This window comes from Natrix helvetica (assembly GCF_964273705.1).
Source record: "Natrix helvetica genome assembly, chromosome: 1".
Taxonomy (NCBI): Eukaryota; Metazoa; Chordata; class Lepidosauria; order Squamata; family Natricidae; genus Natrix; species Natrix helvetica.
Window position 1 is genome coordinate 353,365,474 of NC_138548.1, and position 24,967 is coordinate 353,390,440.

The following is a 24,967-nucleotide window of genomic DNA, read 5'->3' on the forward strand; positions in this document are numbered from 1 at the left end:
TTTTTAATATTGCGATTTTAATTGTTTCCATCCATTTGTCCACCTCCTCTTTGTATACGTCTATATTATATGTATGTTTTGTCCATATTTGTATTTTTATGTGTTTTATTGTACGCCGCCCCGAGTCCTTCGGGAGAGGGTGCGGCTAAGAAATTATTATTATTATTATTATTATTATTATTATTATTATTATTATTATTATTATTATTATTATTATTATTATTATTATTATTATTATTATTATTATTATTATTATTATTATTATTAAAATCACAAATATGTAAATGTCATATATAAAAATGTAAAAATCTATACTAAGAAATAAGTAACTATTTATTGCCCCCGGCAATAAAATGGATGGAAACATCCACCTCAGCAATGGAACCATCTCAGCATATCTCAGATTGCCTTAGAGCCCCAAGCGTGAGGATAAAGCCAGGTCTTGAGAGCCTTCCAGAAGCTCAAAAAGGGTGGAATTAATCTCATTTCAGGGGAATGGATATTCCATAAGATGGGGGCCACAACAGAGAAGGCATGTTTCTCGGATTCACCAAAGGCCAATTCTCAGCTGATGGTGCCCACCGCATGTCTTTTTTGCCAGGTCTCATCGGGCAGGCTGAAATAAGCAGGGAAAGGCGGTACTTCAGCTCAGTCCCATGACAGGAAGAGCTTTCAAAAGCAAAACCAGCACCTTGAAGTGGATCTGCAAGGAAACTGGCAACCGAGGCACCTCGTGGAGCAGAGGTGTGACGTGCTGCTTCAGAAACACAAATAGCTTATCCAGCCCTTTTATTCTCTACCAACTAGAACTTTTGGAGGCTCTTCAAGGGCAGCTCATGCAGAATTTATTGAGGTCATCCAATACGGGTAGTCCTTGACTTACAACAGTTCCTTTACTGACCTTTTGAAATCACAACGGCACTGAAAAAAGTGACATTATACCATTTTTACACTTATATGACCACATCCCTGCGGCCAATACGCTCACACAGGGAGGGACTTCTCCTGGTGCCATCCACTGGACAATGCCGGCGGGCGACACCGAGGAGTAGGGCCTTCTCTGTGATGGGCCCAACCCTCTGGAATGACCTCCCCCCCGACATTAGAACCACTTCTGACCTCCGCTCCTTCCGGCAAAAACTGAAGACCCACCTGTTCCGATTAGCAGGCCTGGCATAATTCAACTGTCCCTCCTGGCAAACGCACTATATCTGGTTATTTTAGGGGTTTTTTAATTCACTGTATTTGTTTTTAGGGGTTTGAACTTATTTTAATCTGCTTTGTACAGTTCTTTTAATGTCATTCTAACCTCCTCCATGTCAACTGTCAACTGTACATACTTAATTTTATTGTATCTGATATATTTTGTATGAACTGTACACCGCCCCGAGTCCCTTTCGGGAGAGGGGGCGGTCTAGAAGCATTAAATTAAATTAAATTAAATTAAATCAGCATCCTCATGGTCACGCGATTTACATTCGGATGCTTGACAATTGGGTTGTATTTATGACGGTTGCAGTGTCCCGGGGTCATGTGCTCATCTTTTGTGACCACCTGACAAGCAAAGTCAGTGGGGAAGAGAGATTCACTTAGCCACGGTGTTACTAACTTATCAACTGCAGTGGCATATTTCGCTTAAGAAATATGGCAAGAAAAGTCCTAAAATGGGGCAAACCTCACTTAACAAATTCTCACTTAACAACATAATTTTTGGGCTAAGTCCAGGACTACCTGTATGCAGGTAGCTAGGGCATGGTTGACTGTAACCAGGGTCTGCAGATCCAGGAACAGCCACAACTGGCTCTCAAGTGAATCAGTAATAAAAAGGTTAGGCTGTAGAGTTGTTGATCTCCAGTGACAGCCAAACTCCGCTAAAATGCAGGAATCTTTAGATCAGTTTCCAGCCTGCACACTAGTGACCTCCAAGTGTTTTGCCCAAGCAGCCTGGGAATTCTCAAGACTGAAATCTTAGTACTCTGGAAATTGGGAAGGCTGCTCTAGCCAGATTTGCACTCCCTAATAATACAGAGAGCATGATAGTATCTCCTATCATCTAGATGATGTTGGAAACAACGTGGGTAGAAAATACCAGATTTTGTCTCCGCATTGTTCTATTAATAAAGTGAAGACGGCAGGCTGTCAATCATTTAGGGGCTGCGCATAAAAAGCAAGAACGTCATGAAATGTTAGGAGCCAGCAAGCACCCAGCTAACCTTATGAAGCTAGAGATCGGGCGATATAGCCATAGGTCACTAGATGGCGCTCTACGGCTAGACAATAAGGGCGCCTGGATAGTCGCAAATACAGTAGCAAGCGCCTGTAGCCGAACTGAAAGGAAGTGAGACCACAGAGGGTGGTGGATTGCTAGAGGGAATTAGGAGGAGAGAAGCACAGGGAAACTTCCTCTTCCGGCTTCTTAATGAGAAAATAGCTGCGCCTGTCCTATTTCTCCCGCTGGTCGAAGCGGCAGCTGGAAAGGTGAGTTGAGGGCAGTTGGGAGGAGAAGCCTGGAGCAAGTTTTTGGTTTGCTCCACGGTTTATCCAGGTAAATGTCGAATCGCAATACATTTTGGAGAGAAGCCCCTGCAGTTGGTTTGGCAAGAGTTGGTAGATTCCAACGACTCTCTGCCTAACTCAGGGGTGTCCAAACTTGGGAACTTTAAGACTTGTGGACTTCAACTCCCAGAATTCCCCAGCCAGCATGGCTGGCTGGGGAATTCTGGGAGTTGAAGTCCACAAGTCTTAAAGTTCCCAAGTTTGGACACCCCTGGCCTAACTGAGCTCTTTTATTTTGAGTGATGAAGCTTCCTGGATGGGAAGCGAAACATCTCAAGATGAGAAATCTTGGGTCCAGTGGCCACGATTAAACCTTTTTTTAAAGATACTTTTGCTTGGATGATTGAGTTTTTATTGACATATGGTAATAGCTCTTAGACATATAGACCACTTTACAGCCCCCTCTAAGCCTTTTACAGAGTCAGCATCTTGCCCCACAACAATCTACATCCTCATTTTACCCACCTGGGAAGGATAGAAAGCTGAGTCAATCTTGAGCCGGTCAGGATCGAACTCCTGGCAGTGGGCAGTGAGTTAAGCCTGCAAATACTGCGTTCTAACTACTTGCCACCACATATGCTGAAATATGTAGTCTGCGGCATATTCCTCCCGCCCAGCCACCCCCAACTCAGTTTTATTTCACTGGTGCTGCATGCTTTAAGCTGCTTCAATTTTCTGTGGAGAGAGAGATTTAAAAAGTGTACCTCACTTTAGGGTTGGCTCCTTGTGGTGGTTGTTTTTTTATCAGCGTGTTGTTTTCTTGGCAAGTGAGGAATTTCATAGGGAAAATAGCAGTAGCGCTAAGACATATTCTGCTTCATAGGGTTTTACAATCCTCTCTGAGCAGTTTAACAGAGTTTGCCCCCAACTATCCTCCTTTTACTTTACATTTTACTTGGATGAATGGAACTTAACTTTAACTTAACTTTATTCAATTTCTAGACCGCCCCTCTCTCAGAAAGGACTCGGGGCGGTGTACAGTCATATTAAAACAATAAAACAATAAATATACATAGTATAAATATGAAATAAATATAGGGCTGGAGGAGGTAACAATAGTTCACTGTACAAATTTAGTTTAAGTTAGATTAAAATTTTAAAAATTTAAAATACATTAACCCTAAAAACTATCCCAGATAAAAATATCCGCCAGGAGGTAAGAATGGAACTATAAATGGGCCAGGCCGGCTAATTGGAACAGGTGAATCTTAAGTTTTTGTCGGAAGGAGCGGAAGTCAGTAGTAGTTCTAATATCGGGGGGGGAGGTCATTCCAGAGGGTTGGGCCCATCACAGAGAAGGCTCTACTCCTAGGCGCCGCCCGGAAAGCTGAGCCAGTCAGAAAGAACTGCTGGCACTGAGCAGTGATAGCCTTTAATACTTCATTCTAACCACTGCTCCCCCATGGCCTAAAACCAATGCTTTAACTCTTGCAGAGGCCTTGGGCACCATTTCCTCTGTTAATGCCCACATATTCTTTGTACCTATTTCTGAGACTTTTTTCAGACAGAAAATACACATGGATTTTCTACATACATACATACATACAAACATAGGGAAGTGTTTCTGTATTTCTTTGGGCATGTATGTGTATCTGTATAATCCATTCTCACAGTGGTGGGTTGCACTTACCTACGCTACTGGTTCGCTGATTGTGCACAACCATGTTCCATTTGCATGTGTGCCGGACTCGTACTGCACGTGTGTATGCAATCCTCTGCCCCGGTAACAACCAGCTGATTGTCAGGGCTCACGCATGCACTGCCCGCTATGCACGCATGCGCAATTTGCCTTTTGCCATAAAAACAGGTATAGAGTGCGGGCGGGCAGGCTGAAAGAGCCACCAAACCGGTTCACTCTCAGCTGCTCCGGGCCACTACCGGTTTAGCCGAACTGGGTCAAACCGGCAGCAACCCACCTTTGCATTCTCAGTATTTCCTGGTATCTATAATAACAATTTGCAATGCTAACATTTTGAAATTCACCTGAGTCAGCAAGAGAATTTCACGATTGTGAGGATATTTGAACTTGGATCTTGCTATATGTCATAATGAATGTTAGCGGTTAATATGTTCATTTTTTCATTGTGATATATGCTTTCTTTCTTGTTTCCACATCTTGTGCAACCATTTTATAAATAGTAATTAAAATAACCCTTTTATGTTAATCATACAGACAAAGAGAATGCCAAGAAGAGTCTTCTGGACAACAAAGAATCAGAAGCAGCACTAAGAAGGAAAGCAAATCCTTTCCTCCAGAAAACTACAAAGCTTTTCTCCGTTCCGCAGCAAGTGAGCAACAAGTAAGGGGAAAAAATAGAAAGAGAGTTTTGAGCTGGAAAAAAAAATATTTTATGTGGAACTCAAGGAAACATTGCATGAAAAGGTAAAGGGGGAACATATTCAAATCCACAAAAAAAAAGGGAAAATATCTAGAAGTCTGTGGGGAGGAATCAGTCATTTCAGACAGTAATGCAGGCCTCACCCTATGAGGAAAGAAACAGCTTGAATCAAAGTACCATCCAAGAAGGGATCACAAATATTTTTGACCTCCTCAAGAACCCAGGCATAGTGGTTGAAAACCTCCACAGATGTGTATATTGTGGGAAAAGCGCGAATTGCAAATCAGAGCTGATTATGCATGAAAGGACCCACAATGGTGAAAAACCATACAAATGCTCTGAATGTAGCAAAGCTTTTCCCTATAGATCCCAACTTCTTGAGCATAAAAGAAGCCATACTGGAGAAAAGCCCTACCAGTGCCCACTGTGTGACAAAAAATTTAGTAAGCATGCCACCCTGGTGATACACAAGAGGACTCACACAGGAGAGAAACCATTTGAGTGTCCACAGTGCGGGAAAAGTTTCAGTCAGAATTCCAACCTGGTGATACACCAGAGGACTCACACTGGGGAGAAACCGTATGTGTGTCAGGATTGTGGGAAAAGTTTCCGTCAAAATTCCAACCTAGTGATACACCAGAGGACTCACACGGGAGATAAACCATACGCATGTCAAGATTGTGGGAAAAGTTTCATTCGAACTTCTGACCTGGTGATACACCAGAAGACTCATACAGGAGAGAAATTGTATGTATGTTCACATTGTGGGAAAAAATTCATTCGGAATTCTGACCTGGTGATACACCAGAGGACTCACACTGGAGAGAAACCATATAAGTGTCCAGATTGTGGGAAAAGCTTTAGTCAGCATTCTCACCTAGTGATACACCAGAGAACTCACACGGGACAGAAACCATATGAGTGTCTGGATTGTGGAAAAACTTTCAGTCGGAATTCTGATCTGGTGATACACCAGAGGATTCACACTGGGGAGAAACCGTATGAGTGTCCAGATTGTGGGAAAAATTTCATTCGAAATTCTGACTTGGTGATACACCAGAGAACTCACACAGGAGAGAAACCATATGAGTGTCTGTATTGTGAGAAAAGTTTCAGTCAGAAATCTTACCTGGTGATACACCAGAGGATTCACACAGGAGAGAAACCGTATGAATGTTCAGATTGTGACAAAAGTTTCAGTCGGAATTCCAACCTGATGATACACCGGAGGACTCACACAGGTGGCGTATTGTATGAGTGTCCAGATTGTGGGAAAAGTTTGAGTCGGAATTCCAATCTGACGATACATCAGAGGACTCACACTGGAGAGAAACCATATGATTGTCCAGAGTGTGGGAAAAAGTTCAGTACTAAATCGAATCTTACCAGCCACATGAAGTATCACACAGGAGAGAAACCTTATGAGTGTCCAGACTGTGGGAAAAAAATTAATCAGAAGTCTGACTTGGTGATACATCAAAGGATTCACACAGGGGAGAAACCATATGAGTGTCCGGATTGCGGGAAAGGTTTTAGTACTAGGTCTAGCCTTATAAATCATGTAGGTTTACATACAGGGGAGAAACCATTCAAATGTCCAGAGTGTGGACGGTGCTTCTCACAAAATTCCTCCCTTGCTGCACATAAGAAAACGCACTTGGTGCAGAAAGTGATGGGTGTAGAGAACAGCTGAATGACATTTCTAATCTCCATTTTGAAATGCACCTGAGTAATTAGTTAATGTCTTACCCAATGCTTTTTAGTCATGATGTATTAGACATGATGGAAGAGAGAAAATATTGGAAAATGTTAGTTTGATAATAGTTAATGCATGTATCTGGCTATATGAAGATTTATAGATATGTCAGGGAATTGCACAGCCGGTGTCCATATAAAGTCATAGAGGCTTACCCAAACTTGTAGTTTTATATAAATAAATACATTTTACAACTATATTTACAGCAAACAATATAATCAGGCAAAGAGGAACATTATGAGTTAAATCACAGAAAAAGGGAGGGGAGAGAGCAAAACTCCCCCTTCATACCCACAGCAACCAATCACAGCTCAGATTGCTTCAAACAGGAGCCGGCATTCTTAACCAATCAATTATAATTGTGTGTTCTGGGTCATTGTAGAACCCCCCTGTTCCAACTACTAAATTTAAATATCTTAACAAGATATTTAGCAGAAATTGTGCAATTGCTGCAAAAATGGCTGTAGGGGTGTTTCTTGCTTTTTGATCAGAAGCGATCATAGAACTGCAGCCTGCAGAATTTCAGCCTTCTTCAACCAATCCCCAGCTAGCAGAAGATAACTGGGAGTCATCGGAGGTGGACAGGGGAGATACGTTTGCTGCCTTGAGTTATTTCTACATATAATAAAGACAGAATAAAAATATGCATGAATATATATTTTAATCAGAATACGTTTGTGGCAGTCCAACTCAAGGTGAGGGAGAGGGAGAGGGAGGGAGAGAAGTGAACCAGAGAGAAAGGTGATGAGCAGCACTTTGAATTATTCCTGGAAAAAAAACTCAAATCCAGTGCAGCTTGCACAAAAAAAAAAATGTTAATGGGCAACCTAGAGGCCCCCATTTCTGTGTGTGTTGATGTGTTCTGGACCAGTTAAAGTTTGAGTGGTCTATGAGTACCCATGTGTAAGGCCTCCCACTCCAAGAAAGGGCACAAATGGGCTCCCCTGGGGGTTTCATGTAGATGTTAAAAAGGGGCAGCCAAAGGCTTCAGCCCTAGGGCACCCCATATTGGAGGGACCTAGGACTCGGCAGCTTCTCTCCTACCCATACCGACTGGAACCAGCCACGGAGGTAGAAGATCCACCATAACCCTTAATTGAGGTTATAAAGAGTGACACCAAATATCTACATCGCTTAGTGAGGGCATTCCTGTCAGTTCCAGTTGCCATTACAACTCCAGGATCACTTGGGTCATTAAGTGAGGACCTCATTTGTCTGTAATGTGGGAAGGGATAGGCGTCCCAGGCAAGCAGACCAGCAGGTGAGAGCTACAGACAGGTGGCTCCAGGCCTCCTCTTTTCTGGGCTGGGAGAGGAACTGGCCCAAATATCCCCAGCCCAGGAATTCCATTCACTGCCTTCTGAGTTCCTAGCCTGAGGCATTAACCCCTACACAAAATGGCTCTTGTATAAGATCTATTGCAATTGCTTACTTTTATAAGATCTATGCCCACTGTATACTTTCAAAAGGCTTGTATCTCCCTCTATTCCAAATTTCTACATTTATCTAATCCTAATCTCCGTAGTACCGCTCTCTTTCTCTCCATCCTCCTTTCCTCCTTCCATCCATCCATCCATCCATCCATCCATCCCATCCAGTGTTGGCAAACCTTCAGAATGTAGAGAGTTGTTGATCTCCAGTGCCCGCCAAATCCTGCTAAAATGGCAAAACCAACACCATGAACTGTGCCTGCAAGCAAACTGGCAACCAAGGCAACTCACGGAGCAGAGGTGTGCTGCTTCAGAAGCACATATAGCTTATCCGGCAATTGTATTCTCTTACCAGCTAAAACTTGGATACCATTCAAGGGCAGCAAAGTTTATTGAAGTCATCCAATATGCAAGTAACTAGGGCATGATTGACCATAGCCAGGGTCTGCAGATACAGAAACAGCCACTATTGGCTCTCAAGTGAATCAGTAATAAAAATGTTAGGATGTAGAGTTTTTGATCTCCAGTGACAGCTAAAATTCAGGAATCTTTAGATCAGCTTCCAGCCTGCCAAACTAGTGACCTCCAAGTGTTTTTCCAAAGCAGCCTGGGAATTCTCAAGGCTGAAATCTTAGTACACTGAGAATTGGGAAGGCTGCTCTAGTGAGCAGAGAGCATAATAGAAATACAGAGAGCATGATAGAATCTCCTATCTAGATGACGTTGGAAACAATGTGGGAATACAATACCAGGTTTTGTCCCGCTTTATTCTATTAATAATATGAAGACGGCAGGCTGTCAATCATTTAGGGGCTCAGAATAAAAGGCAAGAACTTCATAAACTTTTAGGAGCCAGCAAGCACTCAGCTAATCTGATGAAGCTAGAGCTCGGGCGATCTAGAAGGTCAGGCAATAAGCGCGCCTGGATAGTCGCAATTACAGTATCAAGCGCCTGTAGCTGAACTGAAAGGAATTGAGACCATAGAGTCACGGATTTCTAGAGAGAATATGGAAAGGCGAAGCCCTGGGAAACTTCGTCTTCCGGCTTCCTAATGGAGGATCGCGGTGGCTGTTGTAGTTTTTCCTGGGTCGAAGCGGCGGCTGGAAGGTGAGTGGACTGCTGGTGGGAGGAGAAGCCAGGAGCAAGTCAGGCTGTTCGGTTTGCTCCACGTTGTAGCAGCAGATAATGAACTCTGTTAAAATCCGTCGCCTCCTGCATATCCCTCCTCCACCCCGCAGCCCAATTTTATTCCACCAGAGCTGCAGGTTTTAAGTTGCATGCAATTTTCCCTTGATTGGGAGATTTCAACTCTACTGCCCCGTTAGGGTGGATTCCGTGTGTTTCTTGTGAGCCTGTTGCTTTGTTTGCAAGGGAGGAGATTCACGGGCAACACCGGTGCTTTAAATCTTGCAGAGGCTTTAGCATTTCAGAATCAGAATAGACCTGGAAGGGACCTTAGAGGTCTTCTAGTCCAGCCCCCATCTCAAGCAGGAGATCCTATAAGATTTCAGGCAAATGACTATCCAACCTCTTCTTAAAAACCTCCAGGGATGAAACACCCACAATTTCTGAAGGCAAAGCTGTTCCATTGGTTAATTGTCCTCACTGTTCGGAAGTTTCTCTTCAATTATGTAATCCTATTATCTTCACTACCGGTTCGGTAGCCGGAGTCCGCGCTCAACCAATTGACGTTAATTTATAATTTCTATCCCATAGTTGCTGCCATTTAGCTAGTTCTATTGTATAACCAATTTTTTTTTGCCCAAGCTATCATTGTTACTTTCACTTGTTAGATCTATTTCAAGCTATTTAGCTCTCATCAGCTAGCCATACCCTTACTGGGATTTGAACCTGGGCTGTGTTACATATTAGGCAGATTTGTTAGCCACTAAGCCACAGACTCTCCTCCTTATCAGCTGAGCCAGGGAAATAGGTGTGTATTTGTGTTACAGCCCCTGGTATACACATACATACATACATACATACATACATACATACATACATACATACATACATACATACACACATACACATACATTCATCCTCTCTTCTGTTCCTGTTAATATCTTATCTAATTCTGTCAACTCCATATAAAACTCATATAATTTATCATCTTTTTCATACCTAGACTGTATTTGCAGTTGTGTATACCAAGCCATGTTGATCCCTTGTTTTTTTAATTCTTGCTTAGTTTTAAGCTCCCCCTTTTCAGTCAAAATATCAAGAATCTTTCCCCTATTCATAATATTTGGGTGTATTAGTGCTTCCATCATTGAAAGCCAGACTGGTATCTTTAAGTATCGTTGTTCTCTAACTTTCTCCCATTTTAATGGTAAAGTATTTCTTGTATAGTGTCTTTGAAAGTAATCATGTATCTTACTTTTCCCATACCATAAGAAGGCATGCCAACTCAGTTGCAAATCATGTCTCTCCAATAACAATAGTCTTGTATTTCTCAGTACAATCCATTCTTTCATCCACGTTACCGCCACTACCTGATAATATAATTCCCAATTTGGTAATCCAAAACCACCTCTAGTTCTTGCATCATGTAATAGTTTTAAATTAATTCTTGCTTTTTTCCCCTGCCGGATATATTTTATTATTGATTTATATTTATATTATATAGTCTTCAAAATACTTTTTCTCCAATCTTATTGGAATTGTCAGAAATAAATATAATAACCTTGGTAGTACCTTCATCTTAATTATAGCTATTTTTCCTATTAACGATAGTTGTAAGCTGTTCTATTTTTCCAAGTCTATTTTAATTTGTTGTATCAACTTATAATAACTTTCTTCCTTTATCGTTACACATGTCGCTGTTAATTGTATTCCTATATATTTTACTTTCTTGTGATCTGGATATCTAATCTGTTCATTAATTCTCTTTTCTGCTTTTCCATAATATTCTTCAGTAAAATCTTAGTTTTTCTTTGTTCATTTTCAGACCTGTCACTTCACCATACTCTTCTATTCTTTTTAAAATTTGGGCCACATTTCTTGTGGATCTTCTAAAATAAAAACCAAATCGCAAACGCCTATAATTTATTTTCTTCCTTCATTATTTCCACAGCTCTTATCTCCTTATCCTTTCTATTATTTCTGTTTAATACTTCCAGTGTTAGTATTGTTGTGGCCAGCCAGTGGCCAGCGGAGCTGGCAGCAGATTCGGACAGTGAGCCAGTTGGGGAGGAACATGGGCCAGTCCTGGAGTCTGGGGAAGGCGCTGATGAGGGCTCTGTGTTGGAAGCAGAGAGTGGGCCAGACCTGTATGCCAGTTATCAGCTGACCTCAGAGTCAGACATCAGTGAGGGAAACGAATAGGTGGAGCCTGTTCCCAGTGTGCACATGTGCAGAGTTGCCAGACAAAGGGAACAGCTAAGATCAGAGGTCGACTTGGGAGTAAGGACACAGGTGGACAATGAATGGTCATTCCCAGAGGAAATAAAAGAGGAACGAAAGGGTTAGGGTTAGGGTCCGCCCAAGTACTCTTTTCAATATTTATTTCTTGTATATTGTGTATTAGCTCAGTTGACATCCACATAATATCTATTCTGGACTAAGACATATGTCTATTTGAGTAAAACATGAATTGATCTTTCTTAGGGTAAATTATTTGACAGGCATCTTGAATACCTAATTCTTCCACCATTTTTTTAAAAAAGCAGTTTTTGGGGGAGTTTTCCTCTCTTTTTTGTTTATTTTGCTAGCTTTATAGTCCAAGTCTGCATTTACAATTGCGTTAAAATCTCCTACAATACATATGTGTTCATACTCCACTTCTATTATTTTCTTGTGAAGTTTAACCTACAACACTTCTTGGTTATTTTTTGGTGCATATATTGCCACTAAGAATATTTCTTTATGGTTCATTGTTAACTCCACCATTAAAATCCTCTCTTCCTCATCCACAAATGTTTGTTTGGCCTTTATTGTCTCTTTAATATAAAGTGCTACACCCCCTCTTACTTTGTTGTAAGAGAGAAGCATATAACTTTCCAATTTTCAGGTACTCCAGCATTTTTTAATGTTGCTTTTTAATATATACTTCCTGTATGCAAATTATATCCAATTTTAATTTTTCTAATTTGTTAAAAGTTATTTTCCTTTTTATAGCTAAATTCAGTCCATCTATGTTGAATGACAATAATTTTATTTCTTCTTCCATGATATTTACTTATAGATGGGTTTTGCTGTCCTAGTCGCTCTTATCTCTCTTGCTTCTTTTGGCCTTATTCCTTCTCTTATTGCTTTTCCTCCTATTCTCTTGTACCTTCCTTTTGTTTCTTCAGTGATTTCTTCTTGCCGTCTAATCTCTCTTTCCTCTCTCAGTTTCTCTTCCTCTAGTGGTTCCAAATATTGTTCATAAAATTGTTCCGCCTTCTCTTTTGAATCCAATCTCTGTCTTTGCTCATGCCAAGTCACCAAGATTCCTTCTGGTGTCAGCCATCTAAAGTTCACTCCTTTTTTGATTAAACACTTTGTCAAAAACTGGTATTCTCTTCCTAAGTCTCTAACTCTTCTCTGGATTTGTTTTAACACTACTATTTCTTTCCCTTTATATTTCAAAGGGTCATCTCTCGCGTTCTTCAGAATTTCTGTTTTTGTTGCTTTCTTCGTAAATCTGACAAGGATCTCTCTAGGAAGTTTATTTCTCACCACATATCTAGTGTACATACTAAATATTTCATCGATATCAGCCAAAAACTTTTCCTTAGGCTCTTCCAGCGTCCCTGCCAAAAGTCTGCCATTATCTCCACCAAATTTTCTCCCTTTTCTTCTTCCATGTTCTGAAATCTCAACTAATAATCTGCTTGATCCATTTCCAATGATATTATTGTTTTTTCTTTACTTTGATCTACTGTTGTGAGTCTATAATCAAACTCTCCCATTCTTTTTTCTGTTATTTCAGCTTTCTCTGAAAGTTTTTCTTATTTTCTACTTTTTCAATTTTCTCTTCTACTTTCCCTATTCTTTCCTTCAGATCCTTATGGAGGGCTTGGAACATGGCTTTTAATTATGTTTGTGCAGCATTAGTCTTTTCTTGTTGAAGCAAAGGATCCAATGTTCTCACACCAGAAGGGCTGGAGGCCAAAGAAGCAGGTGCTGATGATGATGTGGGCACTGTTTTCTTTATATTTGTACATTTAAATATCTTGGTATTTGTAATCCACCAGTAATGTAATTAGATTGTAATCCCCGAGATATTGAAGAATACTGGGCCTAAGACAGAATCTTGTGGTACCCCACTGCTTACTCCCTCCATGTGGATATGGTACCATTAAGGACTACTTGTTGAGTATGGTTTGTCAGCCAGTTATAAACCCATCTGGTGATGATGATGTCCACATTTTTCTAGCTTACCAAGAAGTAGGTTGTGGTCTACTTCGCCAGATGCCTTACTGAAATCTAAGTATACTATGCCTACAGCATTTCGCTGGTCTATTAATGTAGTCACTTTGTCAAGGAATAAAATAAGATTGTTTGGCATCATCTGTTTTTAACAAACCCGTGCTTGCTACTACTTATAACTTTGTTTCTAGATGTTCACAGATCTGCTTTTTTATTATTTTTTCCCAGTATTTTTTTTCTTTCCAGGTACTGATATCAGTGAGGCTGTTGATCTGTAGTTTCCTGTGTTTGTTTCCCCCCTCCCCCCCCTTTTTTTTGAAAATGAGAACCACATCAGCTCTTTATGCAATCATGCTGGTTTCTTCTTGGATTTCTTGTTTTTCTTTTTTAGTGGTATTGTGTTGGATTGTCCTTTTATGATCATATTTTCCAGTGTTCCCCACTTTTCTTGAGTTGTTTTCCCCTTCAGGATTTTTATCCATGAAATTTGGTTTAGGGTCACCCTGATTTTCTTAAAATCAGCTCTTTGAGTTTAAGACATTGGTTGGATTATATTCTATTGCTTGTGTTTGCATTCTTTTGAATTCCAGTATGATGTGGTCACTTTAACACAAGGTTACAGCAACTTCAATTCCTTCTATCATTTCTTCTCTATTAATAAGAATTAGGTCCAGTATAGTTTTTCCTCTAGTACCCTCCTCTACCTTTTGCAAAACAAAGTTGTCAGCTAAATTGGTTAGGAATCTGTTCGCTCTCCCACTTACTGCTGAGTTTGTCTCCCAGTTGATATCAGGGTAGTTAAAGTCTCTCATTGCTACTGTGGTATGTTTCCTACATAGAATTGTTAATTGATTAGCTAAGAGTTCATCTAATTCTTCTGCTTGGTTTGGTGGCCTGTAGTATATTCCTATAGCAATGTCATTTTTCTTTCCTTTTATATTGGCACATATGGATTCTATAAGGTTTTTATCTTTGGTTTTGCATATTTCTGTAGAGATGTAGTGATCGTTTATATATAATGCAACTCTACCTCCTCTTTTGTTAGGTATGTTTCTCTTGAATAGTTTATATCCCTCCATCAGGACATTCCAGTCATGAGTTTCATCCTACCAAGTTTCAGTAATGGCAACTATATCACATCTACCTTCATGTACTAATACTTCAAGTTCACCCTGTTTGTTCCCTAAACTTTCAGCATTAATATATGGGGCGTTTCTTCTTTTAATGCTCACATACTGTACCTCTTTCATTTTGTAGACAGAAAATACACATTTCAATTTCAATTTTATTTGATTTCTAGACCGCCCCCTCTCCCCGAAGGGACTCGGGGCGGTGTACAGGAACCACATTAAAAAACCATATACATAATAAATACCCTTAAAAAAATTAATTAAAAACCCCCTGAGACTACACTTCGTCCACCTCTCTGGGTTAATAAATCCCTCATCAAGGTGGGCCCTCGAAAGGGCGGCGGGCCATACTTGTGAGAGGGGGGACTCCCGCAGTAGGATCAGGTCTGCCCTCGAGTATATGGCGGATCACATTGCTGGCAGGGCATCAATTGATTACAGGGATGTTACAGGTGTTGGAATACATAAGTGAGACGATGTCCGGTACGAAAAAGCCAAAATCCTGGGTAAGGTGGTATGACATGGACTTTCTACATACATACATATGGTACATACAAATAGAGGGGTGTGTTTCTGTATTTTTGGTGACTATATGTGTTTCCGTGTTCCTATCCTCAGAATTTCCAGGTATCTATATGATTATAACAATTTGCAGTGCTGACAATCTGTGATTTGCACGAGTCAACAATGGAATTTCATGATTGTGTAAATATTTGAACTTAGTCTTTTATGTGTCATAATGAATGGCCATGGTTAACCTAGCAGTTTGGCGTGTTTGCTTTTCATTGTTATGTGTCCTTTTTTCTTGTTTTCACATCTTGCAACCTTATTATAAAGAGTAATTAAAGTATCTCTTTTATGTGCATCTTCTAGGCAAAGGGAATGCCAAGACGAGCCTTCTGGACGGCAGAGAATCAGAAGCAGCTTTAAAAAGGAAAGGGTAATCCAGTATATCTGGTACACAACATCTTTTCCATTTCCTCCAGATAACCATAGAACTCTTCTCTTTCCCCAGCCAGAAAGAGACAAGACAAATAAAATAGGAAAAGAGTTTTGAACTGATAAACAAGCAGTGTATGTGGAATTCAAGGAAGCACTGTATAAAAAAAATAAAGATGGAACATTCAGAAAAAAAGGAAAAATCTAGAGGTCTATGGGGAGGAAGCGCTCATTCCAGACAATAATGCAGGCTGAACCTTGTGAGGAAGCAAACTGCTTGAACCATCGAAGAAGATATCACGAATATGGATCAGAGAATCGACACTGGTGAAAAACCATACAAATGCTCTGAATGTGGAAAAGTCTTTTGCTACACTTCCCAACTTATTGAGCATAAAACAACCCATACTCGAGAAAACTCCTACCAGTGCCCACAGTGTGCCAAAATGTTAAGTAAGCATACCACCCTGGTCATACACCAGAGGACTCACACTGGGGAGAAACCATTTGAGTGTCCTGATTTTGGGGAAAGTTTCACTCAGAATTCTGACCTGGTGATTCACCAGAGGACTCACACTGGGGAGAAACCATTTGAGTGTCTATACTGTGGGAAAGGTTTCAGTCAGCATTACAACCTGGTGATACACCAGAGGACTCACACGGGAGAGAAACCGTATGTGTTTCCAGTTTGTGAGGAAAGTTTCCAGCAGAATTCCAACCTGGTGATACACCAGAGGACTCACACTGCGGAGAAATCATATGAGTGCTCGGATTGTGGGAAATGTTTCAGTAAGAATTCTAACCTGGTGATACACCAGAGGACTCACACAGGAGAGAAACCGTATGAGTGTCCAGATTGTGGGAAAAGCTTTAGTCATAATTCCTACTTGGTTATACACCAGAGAACTCACACTGGGGAGAAACCGTATGAGTGTCCAGATTGTATGAAACGTTTCAATAATAATTCTAACCTTTTGAAGCACCAGAGAACTCACACACGAGAGAAACCATATGAGTGTCTATACTGTGAGAAAAGTTTCAGTCAGAACTCTTGGCTGGTGATACACCAGAGGACTCACACGGGCGAGAAACCATATGAGTGTCCAGATTGTGGGAAAAGTTTCCAGCACAATTCCAATCTAGTGATACACCAGAGGACTCATACTGGTGAGAAACCTTATGAGTGTCCAGATTGTGGGAAATGTTTCAGTAATAATTCTGATCTTGTGAAGCATCAGAGGACTCACACAGGAGAGAAACCATATGAGTGTCTATACTGTGGGAAAAGTTTCAGCAAAAATTCCAACCTGGTGATACACCAGAGGAGTCACACGGGCGAGAAACCATATGAGTGTCCAGATTGTGGGAAAAGTTTCAATAATAATTCTAACCGTGTGAAGCACCAGAGGATTCACACAGGAGAAAAACCATATGACTGTCTATACTGTGGGAAAAGTTTCAGTCAGAACTCTTGCCTGACGATACACCAGAGGACTCACACGGGCGAGAAACCATATGAGTGTCTGGATTGTGGAAAAAGTTTCAGTCAGAACTCTTACCTGGTGATACACCAGAGGACTCACACAGGCGAGAAACCATATGAGTGTCCGGATTGTGGGAAAACTTTCAATAATAATTCTAACCTTGTGAAGCACCAGAGGACTCACACAGGAGAGAAACCATATGAGTGTCAATACTGTGGGAAAAGTTTTATTTGGAAGTCTGACTTGCTGATACATCAAAGGATTCACACAGGGGAGAAACCGTATGAGTGTCCGGATTGCGGGAAAGGTTTCAGTACTAGGTCTAGCCTTATAAATCATGTAGGTTTACATACAGGGGAGAAACCATTCAAATGTCCAGAGTGTGGACGGTGCTTCTCACAAAATTCCTCCCTTGCTGCACATAAGAAAACGCACTTAGTGTAGAAAGTGATGGGTGTAGAGAACAGCTGAACAACATTTCTAATCTCCATTTTGAAATGCACCTGAGTAATTAGTTAATGTCTTACCCCATGCTTTTTAGTCATCATGTATTAGATACGATGGAAGAGAGAAAAAATTGGAAAATGTTAGTTTGATAATAGTTAATGCATGTATCTGGCTATATGAGGAACCACGCAGCCGGTGTTAAAATGAAGTCATATACGCTTACACAGACTTGTAATTTTATGTAAATAAATATATTTTACATCTATATTTATAGCAAACAAGATACTCAGGCAAAGAGGAACATTATGAGTTAAATCAGAGGACTCAGAAGAAAAAAAAGGGAAAAGAGAAAGGGAACTCCTTCATACACAAAGCAACCAATCACAGCACAGACGGCCTCAAACAGGAGCCAGCACTCTAACCAATCAATTATACTTATGTGTTCCGGGTCATTGTAGAACCCTACTGTTCCAGCTACTAAATTTAAATATCTTAACTAGATATTTAGCAGAAATTATGCAATTGCGACAAAAATGGCTTTAGAGGTGTTTCTGGCTTTTTGATCTGAAACGATCATAGAACTACAGCCTGCAAAGTTTCAGCTGTCTTCAACCCGGGTTTCCACAAAATTTCAAGCTACATAAATCCCCAGCTAGCAGAAAATAACTGGGAATCATAGGAGGGGGACAGAGGAGATACGTTTGCTGCAGTGGTGGATTGCAGGCGGCAGTACGCCCTGGTATGGGCGTACCGGTGCCTGCTGGGAGCACCAGGTACCGTTCTGGTACTGTGCTCTGGACGGTCCACCTGCCTGCCTGAGCTCCTTACCTGTATTTGAGCTCTTTGGTGCTTCCACTCACGGAGTGTATGGTGCCTGCGCGATGTTCCGCTGAGTAGCTGGAGCATCATGGAGGCATCATGGAGGTAAGGATGCATGCATGCACTGCGCGCATGTGTGCGCATGCTGCACACATGCCTGTGGATGACACCAGGCCCCGTTGCACTGTACTGGTTGTAATGGGATCCAGAACCCACCACTGGTTTGCTTTCTTATTTCTAATATAATAAAGGCAGAATAAAAATATGCATGCATCTATATTTATTTAATTGGGAAATGTATGTGGCAGCCCAACCTAATACAGAATATATTGCAAGTGGCAAAAATGCAGAGTCTTGAAATACAAGCCACAGTTGATGGAATTCTGATGGTCAGGTGATTCCAGAAAGATGATTCTTCCTTTTGTTCAAATTAGAAGTTTACCAGGCCTCCTGGGGATGCGGTGGCTCAGTGGCTGAGCTTGTCAGTCAGAAAGGTCGGCAGTTTGGCGGTTCGAATCCCTAGTGCCGCATAACGAATTGAGCTCCCGTTACTTGTCCCAGCTTCTGCCAACCTAGCAGTTCGAAAGCACATAAAAATGCAAGTAGAAAAATAAGAACCACTTTGGTGGGAATAGCATTCCGTGTGCCCTCGGGGTTTAGTCCTACAAGCCACATGACCACAGAGACATCTTCGGACAGCGCTGTCTCTTTGGCTTTGAAACGGAGATGAGCACCTATGCCACCACATCTGACCTGTTGGGATGGTGAGATGGAAAAGTAATAAAGGTAGGTAGGTAGGTAGATAAGCAAGCGAGCAAGGGTTGCAAAGGTGATGAGCAGCACTTTGAATTGTTCCTGAAAAAAAACAAATCCAGTGCAGCTTGCACAACAAAAAATGTTGCATGGGCAACCTAGAAGCCCCCATTACTGTGTGTGTTGCTGTGTTCTGGACCAGTTGAAGTTCTTGAGTGGTCTTGGCAACCCCATGTAGAGTCCATTGCCGTGATCCAAATGGGAGATGGGAAGGGGGAGGGGGAAACGGAGGCAAAAACACACGAACACTTCATCTTGCCAGGGTTGAAATGAAGCTGGTAGCCCCCAGGAACTTGGGAAGCACCACCAGTGCATCAGCTCTGGCTGGATAATGGGGCATCATAGGATGGATGGGCTCCCCTGGGGGTTTCATGTAGATGTTAAAAAGGGGCAGCGAAAGGCTTCAGCCCTAGGGAACCCCATATTGGTGGGACCTAGGACTCGGCAGCTTCTCTCCTACCCATACTGATTAGAAGCAGCCATGGAGGTAGAAAATCCAGCATAATCCTTAATTGAGGTTATAAAGAGTGACACCAAATACCTACATCGCTTAGTGATTCCTGTCAGTTCCAGTTGCCATTACAACTCGAGGATCACTTGGATCATTAAGTGAGGACCTCATTTGTCTGCAAAGTGGGAAGGCAGGTGAGAGCTACAGATGGGTGGCTCCAGGCCTCCTCTTTTCTGGGCTGGGAGAGGAACTGGCCCAAATATCCTCAGCCCAGGAATTCCATTCACTGTCTTCTGAGTTCCTAGCCTGAGGCATTAACCCCTACACCAAAATGGCTCTCGTAAAAGATCTATTACAATTGCCTATTTTTATAAGATCTATGCCCACTCTATACTTTCAAAAGGCTTCTATCTCCCTCTATTCCAAACTTCTACATTTCTCTAATCCTAATCTCTATATGTCCCTAGTGCTGCTCTTTCTCTCCATCCTCCTTCCCTCCATCCTCCTTCCCTTCCTCCCTCCCTCCCTCCATCCATCTATCTGTGGTAGGTTCTGGATCCCGTTGCAACTGGTATGCTGCAACGGGGCCCAGCATCCATCACGCACATGAGCTTGCGTACTTACCACCCGCAATGCTCCCGCTGCTCGACGGACCGTTACGCAGGCGGCGTACTTTCCGTGCGCGAAAGCCCCGATTGGCTCAAATACAGGTAAGGAGGGCCGGCGGGTAGGCGGGCCCTCCGGAGCACCCTACCGGAACGGTACCTGATACTCCCAGCTGGCATCGGCACGCCCGTACTGCAGCATACCGGTCATGTCCCACCACTGCTATTTGTCTGTCTGTCTGTCTGTCTGTCTGTCCATCTATCTATCTAATCTCTAGTCCATCCATTTCATATAAAGTTCAGTGTGTCTTTTATCTTTCCTCTCTATCTGCCCCATCAATACCAAAGAGAATCTCCCTGTTCCTCTGCACAGATGTGAGCGAAGTGGAAGGGAAATGTTGGCTTGGATTTCTTTGTAGAATGGACTTCAGGATCCATTTTTATGAAGGGTTTTCTTTTGGTTAGCTGAGGAGATACAGTTCTCAAACAGGAATGTGTATAACAATTACTTGATAGAGGGAAGGAGGGAAGGCATACTTGTATGAGGTATTCCCCGCCCCCCAATTTTAGTATATTGCTTATTTTTTTATTGTTTCTGTGTGTTTTGAATATTAGATTAAATTTCTAATTAGAAAAATGAATGTCAGGCAGAAACACTTTTGTCTGCACATGCACATTGCTATTGTTTTCACAACGCTTTCAAAGATTTCTTTGAAAAATGTATTAGTTATTTTTTGAATAAAGGCAAACAAAATCATCTTCCATTACAAATTATAGAAAGTGTGTCAATTGGTTACCAAGAACTTTCGTGCATCCCTTCCACAGTCATCACCTCTGATTTATATCAAGTTATATATTTTACATCACATATATTTATGTATATTGCTATCATCATACCTCATCCTTCATATGACTATAGTTGTTTTAATGTCCCTTTATAACAAACATTCCAAAGTTTAAAACAAAACCACATAGTGGCATTCCCTTATCTATTTTCAATATCATCCAGCCACATTATACCTTTATAACACATTCAAAATAAAAGTTAATTATGTTTAATAACAAAACCTTTAGACCTCTTTTCTTAATAATTGTTTACAATTTATATCCAATTTCCCTTTTATCATGTCAATACAAATTAACATTATTATCATTATCAGTCATTTATTTAACAGTAGTTTGACTAAGTTTAACTTACTTTCCCCCTTTTTTTCACCATTTAAAATTTATACCAAATTTCCTCTTATCAAACTAATACATATGTATACATTGTTACCATTATCAATTATTTACTTAACTTTATCATTATTGTTAGATCGGGTAATGGAAAGGCACACTCAGGCTAAAGGCAACAACAAAAGGTCAAAAGAGTTCGTAAACATTTGAAAAGTTGCGCCTCATTTGCAGCCGATACCAAGATATTGTCAAAATAGGGGACAACTCCTGGATTCCCCTGCAAAAGCCGTTCCATGTTGCTTTGGAACAGTCCAGGGGCGATACTAATTCCAAATTACAGGCAGTTACATTTGAATGCACCCCTGTGCGTCACAATGGTTTGGGCCTCCACCGTAGGGCCATCTACAGGCAATTGTTGGTATGCCTGCACCATGTCCAATTTAATGAACACTTTGCTGGGGCCTAAAGAATGTAATAAATGCTGTACAATGGGTACAGGTAAGCGCTTTGTTGTAAAACTTTATTGATTGTGCATTTGTAGTCTGCGCAGATGCGGACAGACCCGTCAGATTTGACAGGTGTCACTATAGGGGTCTCCCAGCGTGCGTGATCAACTGGCTCTAGGATTCCCTGGCCTACGAGCTTGTCAATTTCCAGGTCAATTTTGGGGTGGAGAGCGAAAGGTACTCTCCTGGGCTTTAGCCTTATGGGGGCTATGTTGGGGTCCAAATTAAAAGAGATTGGAGTCCCCACATACTTACCCAGACTGGTGCCAAAGACGTCCTCGAACTCTCATCTTTCAAGGTGTTAATACCGGTCACTTCTAGGCCCAGGGCTTCAAGGCCCAGGAGGCTCTGCAGGTCCCCGCTGACCACCGTTACTGGGAGCTGTATTTTTTAATTGCACCCAAAAGGTGCCCTGCCCCACGATGGGGACCCGGTTCCCCTGGTAATCACGAAGGCAGATGTCACGGGTGCGTAGATGCTGCTTCTTCAGGCTAGGGATAGCCTGCTTGAGTGTAGATCATGGCATGATGGTCAGTGATGACCCTGTGTCAATCTCCATCTTGCATGGAGAGCCCTCAATGAGGACTGTGACCTTCAGCTTTTTTTACCGCCTACTGCGGACTTGGCCGATAGAGGTGTGGTAGGTGACTCTGGTGTCGCCCTCTGAGCCCCGTGGTGGCTTCTGCCATGTCCCTTGGTTGGGCCTCTGCTGGTGGTTGGGTCAGTTTCTTGGCTGCCAGGTTGTCGTGGGGTGCTCACTTCTGCAAAGCTTGGCGATGTGCCCCTTTCGCTTGCAGCACTGGCAGATAGTGTCGTGGAAATGGCAAGCAGATCTGGCATGGTCCCCTCCGCAGCTTGTGCAAGGGGGGAAATGCAGTTCGACTTTGCGTGCCAGCTTGGCGTGGCTGCTGCGCATGCGGAAGCTGTCATCCTCGTCTTCTGAGCTCTTGTCCTCTGCAGCCTCGTGATGTACATGTGCGCTCTTTCGCACGTCTTGCGGAGTGCTTTGGCGCTGCAGGGTTTCTGTAGACTTGACTGCAGATTCAGATGCCCTGGCTTCATCCAAGGCAGTTTGTAGAGGGAGGTTAGATTTGGCAAGTAACCTCCTCTGTAAATTAATGTCCCACACACCGCATATGATGCGGTCAAGAATAAGTTTGTCTAGGTCTCAGAACTCGCAGTACGCTGCGGCCTTTTGTAGCACTGCAATGTACTCGTTGATAGATTCACCTTCCTTCTGGTTGCGAAAGTTAAATTCGTGCCGGCGGACATGCTTAGACGGCTTGGGAGCATAGTATGTCCTCAGCATCTGTTGAAGCACTGACCAAGCGACCGATTGTAGCAGCGTTGGCTCAGAGAGGTCTTTGGCTGTTTCGAACACTTCCCGTCCACAGTAACCTAGGAACATGTTCTTCTTGCGGCCTTCAGAAAGGCCCAGGAGGTCGTTGGCTTCGAGGAAGCAGTCGAACCTCAACATATATGATTCCCAGTGTTCGGTGACTGGTCATACGGAGTCGGTGGGGTGTGCATGGCCATTTTGTGTTCTGAGGGCATTTTGAGTTTGCCGCTCAAAAATGGCTGCTCGAAGCAACGCTGAGCTCCGGGCTGGATTTACTTGCTGAATTGCTACGCTCTTTTTAGTTCGCCTAGTTGCCTTCCAATCCCACCTTCATGCCAGTTGCCTTCCAATCCCACCTTCATGGCCAGTGTTAGATCGGGTAATGGAAAGGCACACTCAGACTAAAGGCAACAACAGTTCCTTATTGTAACAGAACAAGTATGTACAATCCAGCGAAGGTTGAGTCTGACAGCAGCCCTTTTATAGGGAGCTGTCAGACCCTTCGACCAATGAGATTAAACCTCTGTTCCCGCCAGAACAGAGGACCTTGGTGGAAGCCATTATAACTGTAGCTAGTATCTAACAATTATCACTACATTTTAACATAATGCTCTAATTTTAACTAAATTTAACTAGTGTTTTATTATTAATTTTCATATCTCAACCTGTGTCTTTCCAGTAATAGTGTAGTCCTATTTCTTTTGCCGTTTGTGGAATTAGTCTTCTGATTATTTCCTTAATCAAATTTGTTTGGACTTCTCTTCGCAACTTGTTGCTTATTACATATCTTGTAAAATCTCGAAACCCTCCATCAGCTTCTTAAATCAATTTATCTTTTGTTATCAGTAGTGTTTTTGTCAAAATTTCTCTCCTTAAGTCCATCCACCCTTCTCTTTTTTCTTCTTCTATACCTTGAAATCTGTAGTAAAGCACCTTTCCATCTATCTTCCCTTTCCTTGTTCCACTCTTTCCATCTCCAACCACACTCAGTTCACTGTCACTATCCAAAGTTATCTTGCCTCTTTATTCATTTTTCCCCTGGGGTTTTAGTACTCCAGCCTCCACTTTTTCCATTTCCTGAATATCTTCCATTTGCTTGCATTTTTCCATCAGGTTTTACCACATTAAAGTTTATATTTTCAATATTTTCCAATCTCTTCTCAATTCTCTCTGTTGTTTCTAATAATTTTTGAATTTCAGACATAATCTGTTGTAATGTTATGGTTTCTTTTTGAAGTAGTATCATCCTTCCAATTAATAAACACTGCCACTCTAGTTTAAAAACAAATCTTTGTTTTCAGTTCTTTCCAGCTAGCAACAAGCATCCAGAGAGTACCTGCGTAAACAACCCATGCTCTTCTCTATAAAGAAGCTGAAGCCTTTGAAGTGCAAGGTCAAAATGATCAAGGGGAAAAAGAAAAAGCAATGCTTTCAGGTCTCAACATCCAACCTCCAAGTGGCAGTGTAACTTCTTTTCCCTCTAAGATTACTACTCTCTTTATATACCTTTTAAATCTTCTTTACGTTTCAGGCTTAGAAGAAACAAAGTTCTTAAATGAAACAAAATAAAAAGAAACTCCATCCCAACCAGTGTTGTAGAAATAGAGGAAAAGATTTAATCCATAGATAAAAAGGAAATAGAAGAAGAAAATCCGAAACTTTCACTTTAATAACTAAAAAATGTTCACACAACTTCCATCGATAGAAAAAAATAAAATAAAAAAAGATAACACACTGTCCAATAATACTTAGTTTCGCCGCTTATTTCCTTTTCTTTACCAGTTTAATATAAATTCAATCTTTTTTGGGCAGTCTTTTATA

At 41.6% G+C, this 24,967-nt stretch overlaps 5 protein-coding genes across 9 annotated transcripts in view; all 5 read left to right on the plus strand.

The window, feature by feature from the left end:
• LOC309385203 (uncharacterized protein) overlaps positions 1–24,967 on the plus strand; it is a 123,624-nt gene that overhangs the window by 55,118 nt on the left and 43,539 nt on the right. The window lies entirely within an intron of this gene.
• Positions 1–24,967, plus strand: part of LOC309385210 (uncharacterized protein) — a 61,517-nt gene that overhangs the window by 30,437 nt on the left and 6,113 nt on the right. The gene's annotated exons all lie outside the window — the stretch shown is intronic.
• Positions 1–24,967, plus strand: part of LOC309385195 (uncharacterized protein) — a 195,724-nt gene that overhangs the window by 11,312 nt on the left and 159,445 nt on the right. The gene's annotated exons all lie outside the window — the stretch shown is intronic.
• LOC309385207 (uncharacterized protein) lies at positions 2,276–6,848 on the plus strand. Of its 2 annotated transcripts, none has more exons than XM_081939415.1 (2): positions 2,276–2,478; positions 4,730–6,848. In XM_081939415.1, the coding sequence occupies exon 2, from the start codon at positions 5,026–5,028 to the stop codon at positions 6,586–6,588; it is 1,563 nt and encodes a 520-aa protein (XP_081795541.1). In that variant the 5' UTR covers positions 2,276–2,478; positions 4,730–5,025; the 3' UTR covers positions 6,589–6,848. The 2 variants fall into 2 exon arrangements, with proteins under 2 accessions (XP_081795541.1, XP_081795542.1); XM_081939416.1 differs by having other exon boundaries at positions 2,473–2,545.
• On the plus strand, positions 9,092–18,466 carry LOC309385206 (uncharacterized protein). Its single transcript, XM_081939414.1, has 2 exons — positions 9,092–9,189; positions 15,441–18,466. The coding sequence occupies exon 2, from the start codon at positions 15,812–15,814 to the stop codon at positions 17,432–17,434; it is 1,623 nt and encodes a 540-aa protein (XP_081795540.1). The 5' UTR covers positions 9,092–9,189; positions 15,441–15,811; the 3' UTR covers positions 17,435–18,466.